Source organism: Drosophila elegans, unplaced genomic scaffold (genome assembly GCF_018152505.1).
Source record: "Drosophila elegans isolate 14027-0461.03 unplaced genomic scaffold, ASM1815250v1 contig_468, whole genome shotgun sequence".
Taxonomy (NCBI): domain Eukaryota; kingdom Metazoa; phylum Arthropoda; class Insecta; order Diptera; family Drosophilidae; genus Drosophila; species Drosophila elegans.
In genome coordinates this window covers 3329723-3352010 of record NW_024545855.1, presented here as the reverse complement: position 1 = coordinate 3352010, position 22288 = coordinate 3329723, and the positions used below count along the sequence as shown (strand labels likewise).

Here is a 22288-nt window from a genome sequence, read left to right as displayed (position 1 = left end):
TTCGTTTTAATTTTGGTTTAAAGACGATTCATAAGGATATTTTTTTGGATTTCTTATAACATTAAATGCACAATTTTTGGTTGTTATCTACTGCATTTTTCCCCAGTTTTAAAATAGTCATGGCAAACTTGAATTTTACTATAAATATATTAGCTATCTTTTCAATAACATTTCTATACCTTCAAAAAAGCTCAATAATACAACCTGGTGGCAACGCCGTTAACCTCTGTTGCTTCTGCAGTACTGCAATAACGGTAATATTATCATCTAAAAGAAGATTAAAACGAATTTAAGCCGATGGCAGTTGATCTAAAGCTTTTAAAATGGTTTCTACATTAAATTAGTTAGTGAACTGGATTAAAGCACTTGCTGTTGCGCCGCTTTAAGCGGACACTCACAATTTATTTTGGATGCTGTGTGTTTGTTTTCCTGACCATTATTGATTTTGTCAGACGCAGCATCTTTAAACACAGAAAAAGGCGCCTAAAAGGTGTTCTGATTCCTAACCAGCTAGATAATATTTGAGTACTGAAGAATTAACTACAGTTGAGTCTCGGCATAATGAAACGCCAGAATGTTCGAACCCTTTCCCTTGTGGTGTGCACATTTACGTACCTTTTAATTGGCGCCGCGGTCTTCGATTCACTGGAGTCCCCAACGGAGGCCAAACGATGGGAGTTTTTACAGGGTATTTTACGAATCGATTATTATCCCGTACCTGTCTCATCTGTTGTTCTATTCCAGCCGTTAAAAACAACTTTGTAAAGAAGTACAATGTAACAGACGAGGATTTCCGAGTGATGGAAATTGTCATTATTGAAAACAAACCACACAAGGCAGGACCCCAGTGGAAATTCGCTGGTGCCTTTTATTTTAGCACTGTCGTTCTGGCCATGATAGGTAATTTAACTTTTTGTTTTATTATCATCATTATCATTGAATTTATTTATATCCTCGGATCATGTTATATCCTGTAATGCTCTTATTAATTTCAGGATATGGCCACTCCACACCTGTTACCATTCCGGGAAAAGCATTTTGTATGGGCTATGCAATGGTAAGTTAATCGCATTATCCTTAATTTTAATCTTATAAATATTTCCTCCTTCAGGTAGGTATTCCTCTGGGCCTGGTGATGTTCCAGTCGATCGGTGAACGATTGAACAAGTTCGCCTCAGTTATCATAAGGCGGGCGAAAAGGGCCAGTGGAGCTCGGTGTACGGATGCCACCGAAATGAATCTTATGCTGGCCACTGGAATGCTCTCCTCCATTATTATTACCACGGGAGCAGCAGTGTTCTCCCGATATGAGGGCTGGAGCTACTTCGACAGCTTCTACTACTGCTTTGTCACCTTGACCACAATTGGTTTTGGCGACTATGTGGCCTTGCAGAACGATCAGGCACTTACCAATAAACCAGGCTATGTGGCATTAAGCTTGGTCTTCATCCTGTTCGGATTGGCAGTGGTAGCTGCCAGTATTAATCTGTTGGTGCTGCGTTTCATGACCATGTGAGTTGTTATGTTATGGTTGAAAATGTTCAGTTTAATGGGTTTCGTATCGAGACTGCAAGTAATGATTTGACATGTGTACGATATTTTAACGATATTTTTGAATAGGCTTATAAAACGAATTCTGTTATACCACAACTGAACAAAAACCCATATTTTAAATATTGTTTATTATTATACAAAAAATTATTTTTAGAGTTGTTTAACAGGTCTATCCAAAATTGTCGTCAAAAATTTGCAGCAGTTCAAAAAATTAGTTTAATTTATTATACAAAATTAAATTTTCTGATATTTTTTTATAAATAATCATCTCTCTTCATCACTGTTAGAAAAATTAAAGAATAACCATTATCTTGTAAAGTGTAAAACAAGCCTTATAATGACAACGCTTCCTTTTTTTGTACAACAGGCAGGCGGAGGATGCGAAGCGGGATGAACAGGATGCCCAGAACCTGGCCGGAAATGCCCAGCCAGTCACCTTCGATGATGAATCCACCTACAATATGCATGGCAAGCTGTTGGAAAACAACTACACCACTGAGAATGATGAGACCGCTTCGTTGTGCTCCTGCACTTGCATGGGTGGCACTAGGTGTCTCAACCACGAGCAGTTCGTGGATCCGGATTTTGCGCCTACGGATATCATTGAGAGCACTTTGTGCCTGAAAAGAGCCTCCGTCTGATATCCGTATAGCCAGCTGTGGGACTCCTCCATTTAGGAGGGTTCTCCAGGGCCAAAGGATCGCCAAATTATAGTTACAATCCTGTAGAGCCTCAACCGCCGCCAATCACAAAAAACATTGGTTGTTAGACGAACCTTCCCTACGTAGATATTTACACAAGGATGGGTCGATTATTCTTGCGAAGAATTGTTAAAGCTTAAAGAATTCTATAACAAGTTTAACATATTCACTGGAATTATAGAAACTTTTTTTTTTGCAAGCAACATTTTATATTTAGATGAACATGAACATTTATAGATTTTCGGATATTTTAAATTTAAGAAATTCCGCAAATTCACGTAAATTCTAATTCTCGACCAAAAAAAAAATGTCTTCAATATTTGGCAAGCAAATTGAGTTATTGTTATTTTATTGTATTTAAAATGTTTGTATTCAACTTTTTTCGCCACATAATTTTTGACCTTTTTGCAAGCACCATAGTCGACTCATCCCAATATACACATATACAAAGGAGGAACCTCCAAAATGCCCATGTCAATATCAATCGTATCACCTGGCTGGTGACCTTCGAGGTGACCTCTATTGGTTCGAAGGCCCCATCACGAATTTTAGCTGTATATTGGTTTAACTAAGTACTATTAAAGTTTTTGCTCAAAATCCTTAAGCTGAATGACTTGAATTTTTGGAAAGAGCAAATGGGCTATAAATCTGGGATCAAAGTAGTCCGGCTGACAACCTTCCGAGACGTACTCCTATCCAGAGTCAGTCCACCTCAGTATCTGCTAGCAAGTACACGTGTATAAAATATAAACCTGAAAAAATTATACGTTAAATATTCAGTTGTTTGTCGGTTTTTGCCCCCCTCAGACTGCTACTCGAACTCGGTTTTTTTTATCATCATATTTTTGTTGGTAAAAAAGTTTCCAAAATTTGGAAATCATTTGATCCTTGACAGCGGCTCGAAATGCGTGAAATCGTGCACATCCAGGCCGGGCAATGCGGTAACCAGATCGGTGGCAAATTCTGGGAGGTCATCTCCGACGAGCATTGCATAGACGCCACTGGAACATATTACGGCGATAGTGATCTGCAGCTGGAGCGCATTAATGTCTACTACAATGAGGCCACCGGTGCCAAATATGTTCCTCGGGCCATTCTCGTGGACCTCGAGCCCGGCACCATGGACTCGGTTCGATCCGGTGCCTTTGGCCAGATCTTCCGACCGGACAACTTTGTGTTTGGTCAGTCTGGTGCCGGCAACAACTGGGCCAAAGGTCACTACACTGAGGGTGCCGAGCTAGTGGACTCGGTCCTGGATGTGGTGCGAAAGGAGTCGGAGGGCTGCGATTGCCTGCAGGTAAGTTATGGGTTAATTGTATGAAGTGGTTGTACACGGTGCAGCGGTAACATGCGATTTCCCAACAGGCCGCTTCTTCGTTTACAATAGAGTGTAAATGTAAATTATCCCTAAAAAGATCTACATTTTTAAAGAAATGAGGTGGTTGTACACTATGCTGCGGTATTATTAAAGCTGGCAAAAAACGATGTAATCTTGTATTTTTAGCAATTACAACCTATGTATATTTATTTTTTCCAGGGCTTCCAGCTGACCCACTCGCTGGGTGGCGGCACCGGGTCCGGCATGGGCACCCTGCTGATCTCCAAGATCCGTGAGGAGTACCCCGACCGCATCATGAACACCTTCTCGGTGGTGCCCTCGCCCAAGGTATCCGATACGGTGGTGGAACCCTACAATGCCACCTTGAGTGTCCACCAGTTGGTGGAGAACACCGATGAGACGTACTGCATCGATAATGAGGCGTTGTATGACATCTGTTTCCGGACTCTGAAGCTGACGACACCCACCTATGGTGACCTCAATCATTTGGTCTCGGCCACCATGTCTGGAGTGACCACATGCCTTCGATTCCCCGGCCAGCTGAACGCTGATCTTCGCAAGCTGGCGGTGAACATGGTGCCCTTTCCCCGGCTGCACTTCTTCATGCCTGGATTCGCTCCACTCACCTCCCGCGGATCGCAGCAATACCGAGCCTTGACCGTTCCGGAGTTGACCCAACAGATGTTCGATGCCAAGAACATGATGGCCGCCTGTGATCCGCGACATGGTCGCTACTTGACCGTGGCTGCCATTTTCCGTGGCCGGATGTCCATGAAGGAGGTGGACGAGCAGATGCTGAATATCCAGAACAAGAACAGCAGCTTCTTTGTCGAATGGATCCCGAACAACTGCAAGACGGCGGTGTGCGATATTCCACCGCGGGGTCTCAAGATGTCGGCTACTTTCATCGGGAACTCAACGGCCATTCAGGAGCTCTTCAAGCGCGTTTCGGAGCAATTCACTGCCATGTTCCGCAGGAAGGCTTTCCTCCATTGGTACACCGGCGAGGGAATGGACGAGATGGAGTTCACCGAGGCGGAGAGCAACATGAATGATCTGGTGTCGGAGTACCAACAGTACCAGGAGGCCACCGCCGACGAGGAGGGCGAATTCGATGAGGACGAAGAGGGCGGAGGCGATGAATAAGAGAACGAATTAGGCTGCTGCGACGAACAAGAAGCCTCTTGCACTACACAGTCACCACTCGCCAGCGTACACCAATCAACACAACCAAAACAAAAACTACCGTCCCAAAAGGAGCTAGCGGATGACCACTGATGGAACCTAAAATCGAGCACAATTCCACACTGTTCCTTCGGATAACACACATGTTGAGAAAGCTTATTCCAATCGATTGTTCATATTTCCCTTCTGGATTTTTGTGGGATAATCACACTTCACACACCCACACACCCACACACCGAGACTTTCCCTCTTCTTTGGTTGCACTTGCTGTGAATTCTAGGTTATCAAACAATATATATATTGATTTAAAAATATTAAAAAAAATTTTGATAATGCAAATAATGGATTTCAGGAATTTATTTTAAAATGACGGGTATCGTATTTTTAACCTCAAAAATATTCACTATCTCCACGAGGTTTACCTAAAAAAAGGCAAGGAATAATGCCATTTTGGTGTATCCTGTTCAATTTAGGCCCCCAAATACAAAATAAAATAAGTAAACTTAAAATACCACATTGCGTATTAAAATAAAATATTACAATATTCCATTTAAAAGAAAGTTTAATATGTAATTAATATTATTGTTTAAACATAACAAAGTTTTAAATCTATTTCAAAACTAGTCATGTTAAAGAAAGAATGTAAATGCATGTACCTAAAATCCGCAATGTATGAAAATCAAGTATTAATTAATTGGCTTTACTATTTTTTGAACTTAAATACGGCTAGTAAATTCTAATTGTAAATTTAAAAATTTCAGGGTTAACTAGCTTTGGAAGGAAAATTGTAGTGTTGAATGTCAAATAAATAATTTTTCTTGGATGGCAATCCTTTTCAAGGTAAGGTTACCTTATGCACTGTCATCCAAGAATTTAATTGTGCTAGTCACTTCGAATCAAGTATAGGCAACAAGATGCATTCGCCCAAGACTCCGTTGACTTCCCGCTGTGGCTATCTGCGCGGTCGCAAACGCATAAATCCGCATCCCATATCGCTGCTGCAGAAGCGACCGAAAATCGAAGACAAAGTCGATCCAGAGGAGAGCAAGTGCTCATCAAAGCCGGACACCTCGACGGATGCGGAATCCCCGTTGACTGCCGAGGATAGTGGCATCGATGTTAGCCAGGAAATCGGCCAGAAAAGGAAACGCTACGCCAGACGCAGTCAGAAGCAGAATCCTTTCTAGTGGTTTATTCAATCGAAAGGTGTTTACATAGGTGTGTAAAGGAACAGCAGCAGCAGCAGTGGCAGCGGAAAACACTTAAGCACGAAACGAAATATACATATACTACGGAACATTGCAGACGCTGAGATACTCGGTTACGAATTGAAATAAAGAGATATCTTTTTTAGCCTAGACATCGTCGAAGAGTCCTCGGGGTGGGGGGCCCACAATGCGGCCATCGGTCTGCTCCGCCTCGTAGTCGGGATCCCGGAAGCCCACCTGGACCTGGGTGCTCACCCCGAACCGGTCGTTGATCTCCTCGGAAAGGGAACGTGGAACGCCTAGGGCCGAGGAGGAGGCCACCGCCGCATAGTCAAAGCTCCCATCGCCATCGCGAAGCAGCCCATCCGCTGGCGTTCGACTGCTGGCCAGGGCACCACCTGCTCCTCCTCCTCCGCCTCCTCCACTTCGGTACTTGCTCAAGTAATCGCTGCCGAGTGCCTGGTCGGGTCGGTTGAAGTCCCGCCGCCTGGCCATCGCCTCCTCCGCTCGCTGGCGTCGCCGTTTCTCGCGGGCTATCAAGTCCTTGCCCTCCTGCACCAGCTCAGTGGCTATCGTCTCGTTCTGCAGGAACTGCTGGAAACCAAGGGCATTCAAGGCCCTGCTGCCCAGGCTAAACCAGGTGGCCAGGCAGAAGGCCAGCATGCACATGGGGAAGTAAATGTTAAAGCCGTTCGAGATGATGCCAATGACGTCCATGTGGCCCATGATCTGGGTGTAGACCGTCTCCATGATGCGCTGTAGATATAGAAAATTAGGCAATGAGTTTTGGTAGTTTTTTAAAATGAAAGAAAGCTAACTTTGGCTAGTCGAAGAATAGGTATATAAACTTTATAGAGTCTGAAATGTCTCCTTCACTGCTTTGCAAAATGTTCACTGAAATTATCCCACCCTCTGCAAGTTTCATACTCACATTGGGAATAATGTGTGTGTCCATGTGGATCAGGCCCAGGAAGTTGAGGCACATGGGCGGCGTCAGCCGACAGAGCAGCATGCCACTGAAGATCAGGCTGTGCTCGTTGGTCTGGTGGTGCGGTGCCAGATAGTAAAGATTGAGGAAACGAATCCTCAGGATCGTCGAATAAGTACAGTAGAAAAAGTAGCAGAGAACCACCATGGAAAAGACCTCGATGGTGAAGAAGTCGTAGCTCTCCTTGGCCACGTAGATCACATTGGCGAATATGGAGAGCACGGGGTGGCGGCTGAAGAAGGTGAGCTCACTCCACACCACCATGGCCGACATGGTGGCCGTGAGGATGCACATGGTCTTGAGGAAGGGCGCCCGTAGCAGGCACTCCCAGTACCACTGCACCGAGGCACTGTAGCACATCCTCTCCAGCTGCGTTCGCTGCCGCGGGAATTCCGATTTGAAGCGCCGCTCCGAGGAGTGAATGTTCCTGGCCACATCCTCCAGGTGCAGCACCGTCTGCACCTGCACGCTCCACAGCGCCTCGGTGCGTTGCAGCGTCTGCAGGGATTTGATTACTTGCTTGTGAATGCGAACCAGCGCCTTTTCCGATGGCAAGATTGTGGAGCTGGTTGCCCCCATTCCGCTGCCTCCGGTGCGGGCAAAGTTTCGGCTAGCCCGCTCCTGCAGCTCGATGGGCACCTTCCGCATGATGGTCTCCAGGCAAGGGCGCAGCTCGTGGTTGTTCGGTATGACGCGACTGAGGCCTTGCAGCGACTCCAGAATGTCGTCCACATGCTCCTCGGCCTCCGCCTTCTCAGTGCTCAGTTTGGCCGCCTTGAAGTAGGCGTATTGCAGCGCGAATCCCGGTTTGGCATTGTTCCACAGCGAGCGGGGAACCTCCACCAGAGCGTAGCCCAGTAGCAGGATGAGCAGAAACAGGCCCCAGGTGTTTGAAGCCGATGAGGCGATGGCCTTCAGCTTCTGCCAGTCCAGCGACTCGCCTTTCACGGCTATGTAGATCAGGAGTACGCCGCAGATGAACAGGTAAGAGCCATAGTAAATGGCATTCTCGATCAGGGCCGACTTCAGCTTGCCCTTGACGGTGAAGTCGCCCGCCTTGAGGTACGACTGCATCAGCGGCATGATCAACCAGGTGAGGAACTGCGAGCTCCAGTAGATGATGCGCCACAGGTTGGGGAACACGGAGGCGGGCACCATGCCCCACGGCTCCTGGCATTGAGGGGGCGGCGAAGGGGTCACGTTGGCGGCCGTAGTGGCGTTCAAAGTTGGGGCCGGAGTTGGTCGGTGCTCCTCCACACATTGGCGGTAAAGTGTCTGTGAAAGAAATACAAGCTGAGTTCTATATTCCGTTTTTACTTAAAATATGAGATTGTAAAACTGATAACCAAATAAGAAAAACTATTCCCAAATACCAAATACCAGAACGATAGTTAAATAAAACGATGAAAACTCTAATTTTATGACTTATCTCTAGGCATGATTCATTCAAAGATAAGATGTTCCAAGCACAAATCAGTGGCAAACTTTATTGACAAAGTTTAAGGTGTCAGGAAAGCTTAAGATAAAATATTAATTAATTTCTGTTCTCACTTTGGCACAAAAGAATTTGTTTAGAAGAAATTTACTAATTGTATTGGTGCTTGAATAATTATAAAACAGACTTTAATAAATATTTTTGTTATGGAAATATGTGTCAATATCAAAATATATCACCTTAGTGATTTTCCCTTTTAAAAACCATAAACGGGATCGGACGTCATAGTTGTAATATTACTATAGCAACGATCTACTTCAAAGATTTTCCGATTTTAATTAAATAAAGGCTTAGGGCGATAGTTTAAATTGTCAATCAAACAGGATGACTATTCCTATCGTTATCAAAAAATTATATTTAAAATTACAGTATACGTAAGTTTTAAGTAAGTTTTTTTTACTTAATAAAGTTTGAGGACAATATATATTTCTATCTATATAATCATCTATTCTAACCTAACCAAATCACTGTATATAAGATTACAGCATATGGGGAGAAAGTTTGAACGATATCTAATATCAGTTCCCTTTAAATCGTAATTCGCTTACTAAATGAATTGATCTATGTCTTTTCCTGACACTTATTTTGGGTTCAACCCTTCGGTTTCAAGAGCTCTAACTATCCTATCCATATTGCAGTAGGTCTGTACATATCTTAAATATTCATTATATTAGAGTTTTTGAATCGAAATTTGCTCATTTAATGATTTAATCTAAGGTTTCTAGGGCTCCATATGCCCACTCACCGATGTGACGTCCAGCGGAATGGTGAAGACAATCAGGAAGGAGAAGCACCAGGCGGTCAGCACGGACAAGGTGACCAGGATGTGCTGACGTGGTATGTTGCCATAGCGGTACAGTGAGATGCTGGCCAGGAATAGGGCGGCCACGATGCCGAAGGTGAGTAGGTAGGCCATCCTTCCTAGCCCTGATTTAGGTTCTTGTGCTTATTAGTGCTTGTGTGATGTGCTTATGACGACTGTGGTTCGCAAAACAAACAGGACGACTAATTCATGGGCTCCGAGGACTTCCTCTGCAATCGCTTCTTCTGCAATTGGCGAGCGGTATCCCGATGCATTTCCTCCAGACGTTCCAGCGCCTGCGTCTTCAGGGGCATCAGATGTGGCCGGCAGAAGACCAGTTCCGTTTTGTGCTCGAAAAACAATTTTCCGGTCGTGGGCTCAATCAGATCGATTTTCTGCAGCACATCCGCCTCCACAGCGGACATCCTTTTGGCGCTCCACACACGGGCGGAACAGGGCGGGGGCGTGGCCGGGGGGTGTTAGGGGGTTGGCAGCAGCGTACTCTTCGTATTGCCGGCCTTAGGTATGATGCTTTCTTTGCCGCTTCACGTATTTATTTGTTTTTTTTTTCAATCAATCGCCTTTAACGAAATAGTGTGCTCGATTGAGTGGGTGGGCCAAGAAACAGTATTTCATGGGGGTGTTGTAAGCATTTTGTCGGTTGCACGCTCTGGTCACATTGAATGAGGACACCCTCTTGGAAATTTAATGGTTTTTACAGATTTTAAAAAGCCGGGAGCAAAAAAAAAACAATCAATTGAAAGTCCTTACAGCTTGAGTAAAATAATATTAATATAGGTATACTATAGTCTAATATAATAGATTATTTTACTCAATCTTTTCAGTCTCGTTCAATACTTGCATTTTCCTTTGTCATTTATCTTACCGTAAAGTCTTTCAAATACTTTATTTCTTTTTCAAAGATGTTTTAAGAGGACAGCATAATAGTTTAGGGAACTAAAATGATCCTTCTCCTTGTAAGAGCTTAAAATCTTTTTTTAGACAAATTAAAATTGAAATATTTTATATTCATTTTGAAAAACAGGTGACTGAAAACTTTGATAAGACAACAATATTTGGATTTATTTAATAATTTAGGTAAATAAAAGCTTAGATAATTTAATTAGCTAGCGTTTAAAGTACCTTAAATTAGTACCAAGGTACAAATATCTAGGTATTGATCAACACTGCAAACGTCATAGCACTCCTTTTCATACCTTGCCAGCGAGTTGGCAGCCCTTGGCCATTGTTTTTGTTTTGCTGGCACAGCCAGAGAAATTATTGAATTTAGAAAACATAGTTTGGCCTGGCCTAGAGTCTAGAAATGGAAGCGGATAGTACGGAACCAAAGGCAGCCAAGTCGCCGGACTGTCGCACCAGCGGCGATGGCATGGAGCAACCGGAAAATAGTGGCACAGCCAAAACAGAGGGTGATGAAGTTCAGGCTATTGCTGATGTGGACATCAAGGTGAAGAGGCCCCAGTTGTCGCGAAAGGATAGCACCATAATCCAGGAGGCTGTCATGGGCAGGAAGACATCCACATCGGCCTCCAATTTGCCTCTTCCCGGACTGCACACACTTTACAGACGACCGGAGATTGTGACCCGTAGTTTGGCACCCGCAATGCCCAAGGGAGAGTTGGTCCAAATGCGACCACGTTTGGTCACCAGCAGCACGGAATCCCTGCCCGAGCACAAGAAGACCAAGGCCCCCAAGTTTGTGCCCTTTGAACCCTATCCGGGTGCCGTGAATCCAATGATTTCCGAGCCCACGAACAAACACAAAATCCATCGAAACAAGAACAACCTGGACATTGCAGTACTGGTGGATCAAGTGTCCACGCTGCGTACCCAGGAGCTGGACACCGAACACAGGGATGTTAAGGAACCCCCTCAAGATAGCAGCTGTCATGAGTTAGCCGCACTCCAGGAGGAGCTAACCAAGATGCGTGAGGAGCGGAATTACTTTCAGGCGCAGTATAAGTTCCAAACGCAGGTTAACAGCGAACTAAAAAGCTTGCTGGTGGCCTCCGTGGGCGAGGATCTGCAGACGAGGGTCAATGTCCTAACTGAGGACAAACTACAACTGGCCAGAGCACTCCTCGACACCGCCAACAATCTGACCACCCACACCGAGCAAATTGAGTTCCTGGCCGGACAATGCGAGGTGTGGCGCTCAAAGTTCCTGGCCAGCAGCGTCATGGTCGAGGAACTGGCCCGCTGGAAGGCTGATCTCACCCAGAAGAACCAGCTGCTGAACGAGTCCACCAAGCAGCTACTCCATGCCACCCACCAGATTCGCGAAATTCAGCTGGACATGCTCAAGCAGCTCAAGTTCCTGGCCAAGATTCGCTTTCTCAACCTGCCCGCCACCGATGTGATCAGCCTGAGTGCCGAGAACCTAAACATCCTCCAGCGCATGGTACTGCACACGGGCGTGGGCATTCCCGAGGAGACTCTCAAGCTGTCCAGCGCCAGCACGAGTCCACTTTGCGAGGCGGAGAAGTATGCAGTTAGGGTGAGTGTACGGGCAGTTGTGCAAATTTAAATTTTCATTGATCTCATTAATCTTCCTCTAGGCCCTGGAATTCATCAGTCAGCCGCTAATGGCCACCGATGAAGCCATACGAGCTCTTTTTGACCAGGCCCAGCGGCCACATTATGTACAACCAGCTGCCACGGACTTAGCTTCCACCGATAATCCACAACCAGATAAACAGCAATAAGTCGTCAATCGTAAGAAATTAGTGTGACAAGTGTTTAGGTCTATTAAATTTTATATACAATCAACAAACATATAAGCTGGTTTCTATTCTTTTCTATATTTTTTCTTGTTTAATCGAATTAAAATGCAAAAGCAAAGATTCCGAAGCTTAAGCAACCTTTATTTTGACTTAATTTCGGTGAAAGATTCTGAAGGCCTTCTAAACTGTATATACTATCAGCAAACTTAAATGCATGTTTCAAATTCTGTTCTAGTATATCTTCCTATGATGAAAACCAAAGATTCTAATGGCTTTTTAAATTTTATATAAAATCAAAAAATTTAATCATAGTTAAAACCAAAGATTCTTGAGGTCTATTAACTTTTATATACAATCAACAAACGTAAATGCAAGATTCCCAATAGGACATCATTTCAGGGTAAAAACCAAAGATTCATCAAGTGAGGCATCCTTTACTTTGACTTCTTTTCGGTGGAATACAAATCCAGACGCCGTTGTCCGAAGACGGGAATCTGCTGACGCACTTGCTCCACCAGGGAGAAATCGATATCCGCCACTACTGTTTCCTCACCATCACCGGCACTCTGCTGCACTTTGGCCCAGGGATCCACCACCAGGGAATGGCCGTAGGCAACGTACGCGGCACCAGGATCCCTGGCTGGCGAAGTGGTCACCACAAAGAGTTGGTTATCATTGGCTCGGGCTCGCTGAAGCAGCTCCCAGTGGAGAGGACCAGTGGTCATGTTGAAGGCAGCCGGATAGATGATCATCTCACAGCCAGCATTGCGATAGAGCCGCGCCATCTCCTCAAAACGGATGTCGTAGCAGATGCCGATGCCGATCTTGTGGCCATCTATGTCGATGGTGGTGAAGTCATTGCCTGCGGACAGGGTTTCCGACTCCTTGAAGCGAATGCCGCCCTTGACATCGATGTCGAATAGATGCATCTTGCGGTGCTTGGCCACCAGATCGCCAGTAGGTGACCACACCGTACAGGTGTTATAGATGGCATCGTTTTCACCCAGTTCTGGAATTGTTCCTCCGACTATATAAACCTGGTGCTTCTTGGCCAAGTTCGAGAGCTGCTGAGAGGTGTAGCCATCGGGAATGGTCTCGGAATACTCCCGGAAATACTTGGTGCCATATGGAGCATTGAAACATTCTGGTAGGGTGATCAATCGTGGTTGGTGCTCCCTGACCGCCGTCTCGATTTTGCTGACTGCGTTTTGGACATTGGCCGCCTTGTCCTTGGAGCCCTTTAATTGCAACAGCACCAAACGCATGACTATCAAATCAGAAAGATGGTTTAACAAGTCCTTTACTTGGAGAAACACTTACTGTTGTTGGCTTTGCTCATATTGCTGCTATTTAATGTTATCTGTTTGCAGTTTGATAACCAAGTCTACCGCAAGCAAAACAACAACAACAGGTGATGGCAGGGGCGTAGTAAAGGGGGATTGAGCAAATCAAATATTTTTTATCATGTAAAATATTAATCAATAAAAGATTACTAATTAAAATAAAAGAGTTATATTTTAAGCAAAAGCTTTATTTATGTCCACGTATATAAAACTAAATGATTACAAATACCCCTTTTTATAAAAATACTTAAATCTAAGCCCCTGTTTCTCAAGCAATCTGGCAAGGCTATGTAGTGTTGGAAAACGCCGAGCAGCTGGCAGCGCAGCCAAGTTCACGTCGTGCGGCAGCAGGGTTGCCACCTTTCTTTCTAGTTTCGTCTCTTTAGAGGTACGCACGTGTTCAATTTACAATTCCCCTGAAATTCGCCGAAAAGTGCGATAAATTAATGAAAATAAACCTTCAAAAGCAGCTAGAACTGCGAACCGATAAGTGATATACCCTATACGCCCAATTAATAATGATTTTCTCCGCTTTTGCATATGTAACCATCGAATTGCTTGGCTCGGCAGCAACAACAACAGCAAAATGGTCCAACGTTTGACGCTGCGGAGACGCCTGTCCTACAACACACGCTCCAACAAGAGGCGCATGTAATTACTAGATATTTAACCCCATGAGAAAGCATATATTTATAATAATATAATTTACAGTGTTCGCACTCCCGGTGGCCGCCTGGTGTACCAGTATGTCAAGAAGAACAAGACTGTGCCCCGTTGTGGCCAGTGCAAGGAGAAGCTCAAGGGTATCACCCCCTCCCGCCCCAGCGAGCGCCCCAGGATGTCCAAGCGTTTGAAGACCGTGTCCAGGACCTATGGAGGAGTCCTGTGCCACAGCTGCCTGCGCGAGCGCATCGTCCGTGCCTTCTTGATTGAGGAGCAGAAGATCGTCAAGGCTCTGAAGAGCCAGCGCGAGGCTTTGGTCAAGCCGGTCAAGGCCCCCAAGGCCAAGCCCGATCCCAAGAAGAAGCCCGTGGGCAAGGGCACCAAGGCCGGCACCGGCAAGGTCACCAAGGCCGGTGCGGGCGGCAAGGGAGCCGCTGGCAAGAAGCCCGGCCAGAAGCCAGCCGCCGGAAAGCCCAGGAAGTGAACTTCCCAAGCGAACAGATCGGTTAACTGCTAAATAACTTAAAAATAAATGGTTTTTCCAACCGGATGACGGTGTTTAATAATATGGGTTTTCTTAAGGATCTTAGTTTTTAATTCTTGTTGGGTTTGTTGTGTAAGTGTTCTTTCTTTAAGAAGCACCTCTCGATATTAAAATAAATTTGTTTCCGAACGAAAAGCCCAATAAGTGTACTATCCAAGCGAACAGCACGGCTTCTTAATTTTTAAACTAAAATGTTTGCTAACTGGATTTGGTGGGTTTCGTAAGAGAATTAAGCTGTTGAATTCCTATTGGAGTTTTTGATTTTCCATTCCATTGCTCCGTGCCATATTTTGCAAAGTAGTTCTTGTAGTTGTTCTTCAAACATATTTTGAAAAAATTCAAGTCTTGTTCAATCAGTGTTTTTAAAATTAAAATAAGTTGGAGGTATTTAAAATTATATGTTTCATTTATTAAATTCATATTTTATGATTATTTCAAAATGCAGTATTAGTAGTAGTGATTATAAGTCGCAAATTATAAAATTGTTAGCCTTGTAAATCCGTTCTTTCTAAAGAACTAACTAGAAATAAAATGTTATTTCCAACTACATGATACTTATAGAAAAAACTGTAAATTCGTTCGTTATGGTCAACAATTTTTATAGTTTATTGCCACGAGGGATCACTGTACTTTAGTTTTGACATTTGACATCAGAAATAGGTGGCAACACTGCAGTCAACAGCTGTGCGGCACAAACACTTTGCAAATTCTTGAAAATCACGTAAGTCGCTGCTTTCTGTTTTGGTTTTTTGTAAATAAAAAAGTAATTTTGTATTTAGGATGTCGGGAACTAAGGTGCTGCGCTCCCTGCTGCACGAACTGCGCCAGGCTGCCCCAAATGGCTGCATCAAGGACTCCTTGGCCGCGCGTTACGTGCTGGCGCAATACAAGAAGTTCGCCACCACAGAGCAGCAATTTTGCAAGGCGCGGAATGAGGCGACTTTCCTGGGACAAACCTACTTGACCTATTTGTCCAGCCAGCGCCAGTATTTGGAGATCTACAAGGAGTTTCACGGGAGGGGCGAAAGATCCGTGAGGGACACCGCCGATCTGGTGGGCTTCAAGCTGCCCTCGGATCCCAAGTGATCTGGTATCTCGTTTATGTTGTCTAGTGTAGTGCGATTAAAGCGGCTAATATAGCAAAATCTTTGCTTTTGCATACTACTGAATCATCTGCCTAAGCATGGTTATAACACGGTAAGTCACACTCATCAGCTAAAGGGGAAAATAAGGAATATGTATCACTCGAATAAGTAATTTCCATAACATTACCTGTTTAAAGGTATCCAGCGAAATGGACAGGTAACCCATGGCATTCAATTCAACGGGCTGTTGTGCCCTTATGATAATTATCATCAGGTACTTCTTGTAGGCAATAGAGGCATTATGAAAATCGTGATTGTACACGGCATGTGCAACCTGAGCACTCTGCAAAGGATCAAAGTTAATGGGCAACTTGATATGTTAGGATATATTTAACCAACCAAATCCAGGACTTGCTGACCGTAATAGCAAACCAAATACACCTGCATGGTCGAAGTGCCGATAAACAACACATAACTACAGCCCTCCAAAGTGGCGCCCTGAATTAGTGTGTAAACAGCCACCGTACAAAGAACCGAAGCGGTGGTAAGTAGGCTCAAAAGCAGCGATCCTCCAAATATCTCATTTAGCTCGTTTTGCAGCCTGTCACATAAAAGGGTCAATAATATCCTTAAATCAATAATCTCTACGCTTAAAAAAATGTTTAAAATAAACTGAAATTGTCTTTAAATTTAAGCTTTAAAAAGCCTGAACAAATTGTATTGCTTTAAAAACATTGAGCTGCATGCTAAAATTTAAGCTTGGTAAAGATAATCTTAAAATTGTTTATTAAAATTATAACTAATATGCTTTTAAAGACAAAACTACATTCACTTACTCGACTAGGTACACCTGCTTGTCCACAATTTGCGCCAGGAACTTACGATCCTTAAGATCATGCTCCCCACTGGGCTGGTAATCCTCCAACGACTGTATAATGCCCCTGAAGTGTAGAATAATCTGTATTTGGAAGTACAGCAGCCAGATATCCGCGCCAATATTGGAGATGACCATCTGGGTGCTGTGCAGCCACTCCAGGACATAGATACCAACGTATATCCAAACAGAATGTTTTTCAGGATCGAATTGAAAGTAGGGATAGCAATGCATGAAGGCAAAGCCACGATGTGTAAAATAGGAAATTAACGAGGTAATAATGGGTCCCACGACGACCAAACTCGACGAGCCAATGTAGATGGTGACCAAGTAGACAAATGGCTTGGACCAATAGTGGTCATTCACCTGAAGATAGATCCTGTCCAGGGTGGTCTTCGGATACAGATCGGCCAGCTTGGAGTTTAGACTTTGGATGGCACGGCGCTGCAAGACGGTGGCATACTTCGTATCCGAGTTGATGACATAGGTGACCAGCGTGGCATAGCGCATGATCAGCGAAACATTGTCAATGGTTTTGGCCTCAACCATTCGAAATATCATGAATCCCACGCAAACGCTGTGGCTGGCGAGGCAAATAAAGCGATAGAATCGCATTAGAATCCTCCGGGTTGGGGTCTTCGGCACACCTAGCATGTCGTATCCCATCAATCCAACCACAAATCTGGGCAATCGGCCGAAGTCCTCGTAGCTATACTGCACCGGTTCCATTTAGAAGGTGTTATGTGGCTGGTTTTGGTCGGTGAACTGGTATTTATAGGACCTAAATCCTGGGGGAGGGCTTTGCGGTTTGGCAGCAGGTTAAAAACCCTTGAGAGAAAGGTTTACGTGCCGGTTGACAATTAGGCAAGGCGTTAAATGCCTAAATAATTGATATTCGCTTTCCTTCATTTATGGAGCTATTTAATCCTTTGGTAAATCATAAACAACCAATGTACTTCCTACACTGAATATTCCTGATACGATTTCCTTTAAGGTGACTTCCTGTCACTTACATTAATTAGTTTATTTATTTATTTATTTATACAATGCTAACTTATAGTTTAAACTATGAGCTAACAAAAATAGTGGTTAGAGCTATAGCTGCAAGAGGCCTTCAGCTCTGAGGGTGGTTTAGTATTTTATATTAATTAATTAATTATTTAATTTCTCCATAAGATTACATTTTTCAATAATATGTATTTGTACAGCACTTTACATCTTTTGTAAATCGCAAATAATAATTCCTGAGAAATTTTGTTTAAAAGGAAATAAGGACCATGTTTCAGGAATGTTTATTTTAATGTCGAATTATTTAAATAATAAATTGATATTACTTTTGTTAAGCCCTTAGAGCTATTTAAATCATAAACAATTAATTTTTCTGAAAATTGTATGTAATGTCTTGTAAAGCCTATTTATTTTAGGACTTTGATTTTGTTAACTTATTAATAAGGTACTCATCTTGTATTTAATTTTTTTTTAAATTTAAGCCTTTAACTGCTTTCCAAAATACAGACAATGAAGAACAAAAAATTATCATTAATTAAGCTCAATTGAGAGATGCGCAGAATCAAAGTTGCAATAACCAAGGCCATTGAGGTTATAACTTTTTTATGATCATGAGTTGAAATAAGGGCTTCACAAGCCATATACACTGCATATTTATATATTATAAATTGCATATATTGGCCCTTAAAGAATATTTTCAAGGTCTGTAAGTACGGGAATTTCTTGCGGTTTCACACCTTTGGCAATCTAAACGTAATTGTTTTTAATTCCAGCTAAGCTGGAATCCATAATTTAATGGGTTTCTTAATTTCTCTAGTTTTAACAGTTTAGGGGGTCTCAAATTAAATTAGATTTCACTTATGAACACTTGAGCAGTCAGTTTCTGTGCTCACTGCCGCACTTGTCCATAAAAATATGTACGCATAATAATGCTGTTTGACTGGGAGGAGCAACCACTTTGGTCAATGGTTTGCACTTAATAATTTCCATAAATGAGCTCCTCAGTTTTCTTGGGCGTGTTTACCGTTTCTTTGTTGCTGTACTTGTGCGTTGCACTTGCCTTTGTTGTTGCTGCTTTTGTTGTTGTTGACATAAATGAAATTCTTGCTCGCAGCAACAAATTGCCATGGGAGTCGTCTGCTCAATAGGTTCTATCCGACATCTGACTGGAATGCTAAGCAGCAGCAGCAAGGCGGCAAAAGGAGGTGTCTGGTGGCCACTGACATTGCAGCAACCTTTCAGGCAAAAGGTGTTACCCTCAGATGCCAAATAGTTGGCCGACAGCACAGGTTTCCGTTGCACAAATTTCTGTAAATACCAATCTAATATTTGTAATAAAAGAAATATCAATTAAAGAATTCATTACAGCATTAGATCTTAAATAAAATAGATCGGAAGTTTTCTCAGGTAAAAAATATAGATGTTTTCTAAATGAATTACTAAAGATATAGTTATTATGAATGTTTTACTCTCAGATACTAGAAAGTTTTTACTAGAAAAGTGTTTCTCACTTTAATTTTAGTTTGCAAGATATACATATTGTCCCTTTATTAGATATCAGATAGTATATGATATAATGTTAAATAGTACAGATAAGATATATATATTAAAAGATAAGTTGTTTCTTAAAGCTTAAAGTGACTTATTAAGCTATTACCAGATATGAGAACATGTTTTTTGTCAATTTTAAAAACACTTTAACCGTTTGTCAAATGCATCTTAGGGTGTAAAGTCTCAGATACATTGCTCAATATATCCATAATGTGTGTGTTTTGATTTTATTACTTTATTCTATGTATAACCTATGTATCAACCACTCATTTGTTGCTGTCACATTATTGCACAATTTTCAAGTCGGTCAGCTATTGTTTGACGAGTTCCCATTGCCGAACCATGCTGGCTCAGCTAGCTATATAGAAAACTCAAGACTGATATATACGAGTTCAGACCCATGTTGAACTTCTCCCATCAATTTTACTGTCTTACAGTGCATGTGTAATTTATTCATTAGTTTCAATTGGCCGCCAACTGTTGCCTCCCATTTTCTTCTTCTGTTCTTCGAAAGCATTTAACTAAAACTGATGCTCTATATTCACCGAGAATTGCACTTGCGAAAAGAAACTCAAACATTAATGGGACATTCGAGGAGATTTATGTGAGGCAACTATGCGTCACAATGCTCACGATGTCTGCTTAAATTAGAAGCAGATATTTAGGCCGCCTCTCTACTTATAGCTGTTCCCATTATTCGAGCGGGATGAGGTGCCTGTGGGATATATAGGCAAATAAAGAAAATCAGTTAGGACACAGGACACAGGAAGGAAGGTGTCTGGTGCCGTCTCACTAAATACTTTATGAGGCTGAGGCGCCTTTGTAAATCTTCTTTTTTTTCCGTCTGACTCCAACCAAAATAAACACAGCAAAACCCGGACCCGGACCCGGGAAACGGATCCGAATTCCGTACCGGGTACTCGGTGCATAGACAACGGCAAACACCCTAAACCCAGAAGAAAGCACACAAAGTGAGAAACAACAACAACGGGAGATGAATGGCTGGCGGAACAAAGAGCACGCAGAGATTCAGAAATGGGCAACAGGCTGGCCAAGAGACGTCTGGCCTGGTGTAAAACAAAAAAAAACAAGAACAAAAAGTGGTAGGAGGTGGCGGGCCATTTGCCCGGCAATCAAACCAATGGTCAGGGGTTTTGTCCTCCAAACGCGGCAGCATTAATCGGCATAAAGTACAATATCTCACACCCCACCAAGAACCGATGCGATTTCAATATGCATTATTCAGTCGGTGGTTGGGGCAATGGATTGCAGAGTGGATTGGTAACACACTAAAAATATTTTTAACTTCAACTGCATAGAGGAATCTAGAAATAAGTTCACATTTTAGGGTTGATTTGAAAATCGACTTAAACCTTTTAATCTTAAGTGTAAAGAGTTTAAAATACATTTGTTATCTACTCAAAGCCAAAGATACTTCTGTGGTGGCCATTTTGCATCTCTTATTGCTATGGCAGTTTTAGAGAATTGATTGGTTTTTAATTTCATCTTCAAAATCAGCAGATTTCTGAGACCAAATATTACTGTGACCATTAGGCATGTCCTTTTAAAGTTTAGTTGTTAAAGGTTTTTTCAACGTTTGATTCGTAATTTTGTAGCATCCCTTTTTCTAAATAAGTTTTTTTTTTATGTGCATTAAAGAAAAGCGACTGACACTGCAGGACTTTTAAAACACTGTTTGCATTATGCGCAGTACAGGACGCATCGACGACCACAAGGACAACAAAGACCAGGAGCAGCAGGAGCTTTGGAGTTGCTGCGCTTTTCACTTTCCCATTTATTAATGAATTTATTGGCCCGCCTGCGTTTGATGCACAAATGCATTTTCACATTTATCGTGAAACTGACAGGCAATGAAAGGGGGAAAATTAAATGGAGGTGGCAATGGGTTTGGATGCGGGGGTGGTTGGTCGAGGACGAGGACGAGTCAAGGGTAGATCTACGCATAACATTTATCATAGCTTTTGTTTTGGTTACATTTCAGCTGCTTCCGTTTCCACAGCGACCGAGTGGGTGGGCGGGTGTCTCTAGATCCTGGCAGCTGTTACACGAAACACCCGAACCTGTGTAATTAATAGTGCGGAAATTTGGTAATTCTCCGATTACAACACTCATTGCTGTCAGGCAGAACGAAGTCAAGGAACAAATCGAGAAGCACATAGAAAAGATAGACAAACGTTTAAAATGGAAAAGTTTGCCTTTAGATTTCTCAATCACAATTAAAATTTCCTTTGAACATTTTTAAGAATGAAAAAAAGTATTTCTAAGACTGTTTTTTCTTACGTGTTTATCAAAATCTAAACAAGGCATACGATTTTTTCCTAAATTATAATCGATTTTTTTGCAAAGAACATTTTTTTTTAAATAAATCTTTAAATTTTTAATCAAAATTTTTAATTATTCATTGAAGCAAATTTTTTTACAATTTGAAGACAGCTTATTAAAAAAGCAGGAATGTATAAAGAGGTCTTAAAAATCAAAAGTATTTTGAATGGTTTTATATAGAATTAAGAAAATTACCAGAAAAAGGATAATTAGCCTTGAATCATCAGACAGCTGAAGGCAAAAGTCAGCAAACAAAGCAAATCCCTTGTCCACTATTGAGTTTTATTTGCTGAGAATGTCTACTGGGTTGCCAACAACCGGTTCTCCTGTCTTTTTTCTCTTGCTCTCTCCGCCTCTCATTTTCTCTGTTTTTCTCGCCGCTCTCTCGCATCGCTCATTCGCCGCATTGGCTCGACTGCCCAACTGCTTGAATGCTCGATTTAATGCCGGCGCTCAGACTCAGTTCCCGTTGAACATTCGACGCAGACGGTTCGCTGCGTTTGGGCCTGATTTTAGTAATCCCTGTTTCGATTCGATTCGATCCGATATTCTTGGGCTGTGTGTTTGCTCCATTCGCGATTCTCGAGTTCCAGTAGCCCAATAGCCATGTGAAGTGCAGGCCAACGAAATTCAAATTCGTCGTCGCTTATTAAAGCCTTTGACACGATAACGATCTATTTTTAATTATGATTGTGCCAAGAACTGTGCTCTAATTACGCAAATTGCAAGTGAAATCCGTCGGCAAATAAATTCTGCGGTAAATTGTGGTTCCCTCTTAAAAAAAAAATAAACACGATTTATCCCGTGATCACCTCTGAAATTGTTATTTACATTTTTAATTTATATAACGGTGGAGTTGCT

General features: G+C 42.6%; 10 protein-coding genes across 13 annotated transcripts in view; 6 read left to right on the top strand and 4 right to left on the bottom strand.

Moving 5' to 3' along the window:
- Positions 1 to 219: 219 nt before the first annotated feature.
- On the top strand, positions 220 to 2854 carry LOC108143054 (two pore potassium channel protein sup-9). Its single transcript, XM_017267266.2, has 5 exons — positions 220 to 688; positions 745 to 900; positions 996 to 1057; positions 1112 to 1512; positions 1922 to 2854. The coding sequence occupies exons 1-5, from the start codon at positions 562 to 564 to the stop codon at positions 2193 to 2195; spliced, it is 1020 nt and encodes a 339-aa protein (XP_017122755.1). The 5' UTR covers positions 220 to 561; the 3' UTR covers positions 2196 to 2854.
- Positions 2855 to 2959: 105 nt separating this feature from the next.
- On the top strand, positions 2960 to 5118 carry LOC108143053 (tubulin beta-2 chain). The gene is made up of 2 exons (XM_017267265.1): positions 2960 to 3552; positions 3793 to 5118. The coding sequence occupies exons 1-2, from the start codon at positions 3160 to 3162 to the stop codon at positions 4738 to 4740; spliced, it is 1341 nt and encodes a 446-aa protein (XP_017122754.1). The 5' UTR covers positions 2960 to 3159; the 3' UTR covers positions 4741 to 5118.
- Positions 5119 to 5956: 838 nt separating this feature from the next.
- Positions 5957 to 9386, bottom strand: LOC108143060 (LMBR1 domain-containing protein 2 homolog). Its single transcript, XM_017267273.2, has 3 exons — positions 9216 to 9386; positions 6919 to 8250; positions 5957 to 6743 (listed from the first exon to the last, which is right to left on the bottom strand). The coding sequence occupies exons 1-3, from the start codon at positions 9384 to 9386 to the stop codon at positions 6135 to 6137; spliced, it is 2112 nt and encodes a 703-aa protein (XP_017122762.1). The 3' UTR covers positions 5957 to 6134.
- An 89-nt stretch (positions 9387 to 9475) lies between these two features.
- On the bottom strand, positions 9476 to 9879 carry LOC108143062 (BBSome-interacting protein 1). Its single transcript, XM_017267276.2, has one exon. It carries the CDS (start codon positions 9695 to 9697, stop codon positions 9476 to 9478), a length of 222 nt encoding a protein of 73 aa, XP_017122765.1. The 5' UTR covers positions 9698 to 9879.
- A 617-nt stretch (positions 9880 to 10496) lies between these two features.
- On the top strand, positions 10497 to 12066 carry LOC108143067 (golgin-45). Its single transcript, XM_017267281.2, has 2 exons — positions 10497 to 11790; positions 11852 to 12066. Exons 1-2 carry the CDS (start codon positions 10597 to 10599, stop codon positions 11996 to 11998), a joined length of 1341 nt encoding a protein of 446 aa, XP_017122770.1. The 5' UTR covers positions 10497 to 10596; the 3' UTR covers positions 11999 to 12066.
- A 223-nt stretch (positions 12067 to 12289) lies between these two features.
- LOC108143068 (omega-amidase NIT2) lies at positions 12290 to 13438 on the bottom strand. Its single transcript, XM_017267282.2, has 2 exons — positions 13337 to 13438; positions 12290 to 13283 (listed from the first exon to the last, which is right to left on the bottom strand). Exons 1-2 carry the CDS (start codon positions 13353 to 13355, stop codon positions 12451 to 12453), a joined length of 852 nt encoding a protein of 283 aa, XP_017122771.1. The 5' UTR covers positions 13356 to 13438; the 3' UTR covers positions 12290 to 12450.
- A 242-nt stretch (positions 13439 to 13680) lies between these two features.
- LOC108142895 (60S ribosomal protein L34) lies at positions 13681 to 14572 on the top strand. Its single transcript, XM_017266981.2, has 3 exons — positions 13681 to 13747; positions 13930 to 14010; positions 14071 to 14572. The coding sequence occupies exons 2-3, from the start codon at positions 13946 to 13948 to the stop codon at positions 14504 to 14506; spliced, it is 501 nt and encodes a 166-aa protein (XP_017122470.1). The 5' UTR covers positions 13681 to 13747; positions 13930 to 13945; the 3' UTR covers positions 14507 to 14572.
- A 639-nt stretch (positions 14573 to 15211) lies between these two features.
- Positions 15212 to 15711, top strand: LOC108142896 (protein FMC1 homolog). Its single transcript, XM_017266983.2, has 2 exons — positions 15212 to 15287; positions 15346 to 15711. The coding sequence occupies exon 2, from the start codon at positions 15347 to 15349 to the stop codon at positions 15650 to 15652; it is 306 nt and encodes a 101-aa protein (XP_017122472.1). The 5' UTR covers positions 15212 to 15287; position 15346; the 3' UTR covers positions 15653 to 15711.
- On the bottom strand, positions 15669 to 17254 carry LOC108142897 (odorant receptor 85f). The gene is made up of 4 exons (XM_017266984.2): positions 16488 to 17254; positions 16051 to 16252; positions 15839 to 15994; positions 15669 to 15781 (listed from the first exon to the last, which is right to left on the bottom strand). The coding sequence occupies exons 1-4, from the start codon at positions 17252 to 17254 to the stop codon at positions 15728 to 15730; spliced, it is 1179 nt and encodes a 392-aa protein (XP_017122473.1). The 3' UTR covers positions 15669 to 15727.
- Positions 17255 to 21886: 4632 nt separating this feature from the next.
- Positions 21887 to 22288, top strand: part of LOC108142987 (tyrosine-protein kinase Fer) — a 30656-nt gene continuing 30254 nt past the window's right edge. For 3 of the 4 annotated variants that reach the window (XM_017267159.2, XM_017267158.2, XM_017267157.2), the window contains exon 1: positions 21890 to 22184. The gene's annotated coding sequence lies outside the window, so the exon portion shown is untranslated. Of the gene's footprint in view, positions 22185 to 22288 lie in introns of all 4 variants that reach the window. The other variant, XM_017267156.2, reaches the window with a different exon arrangement.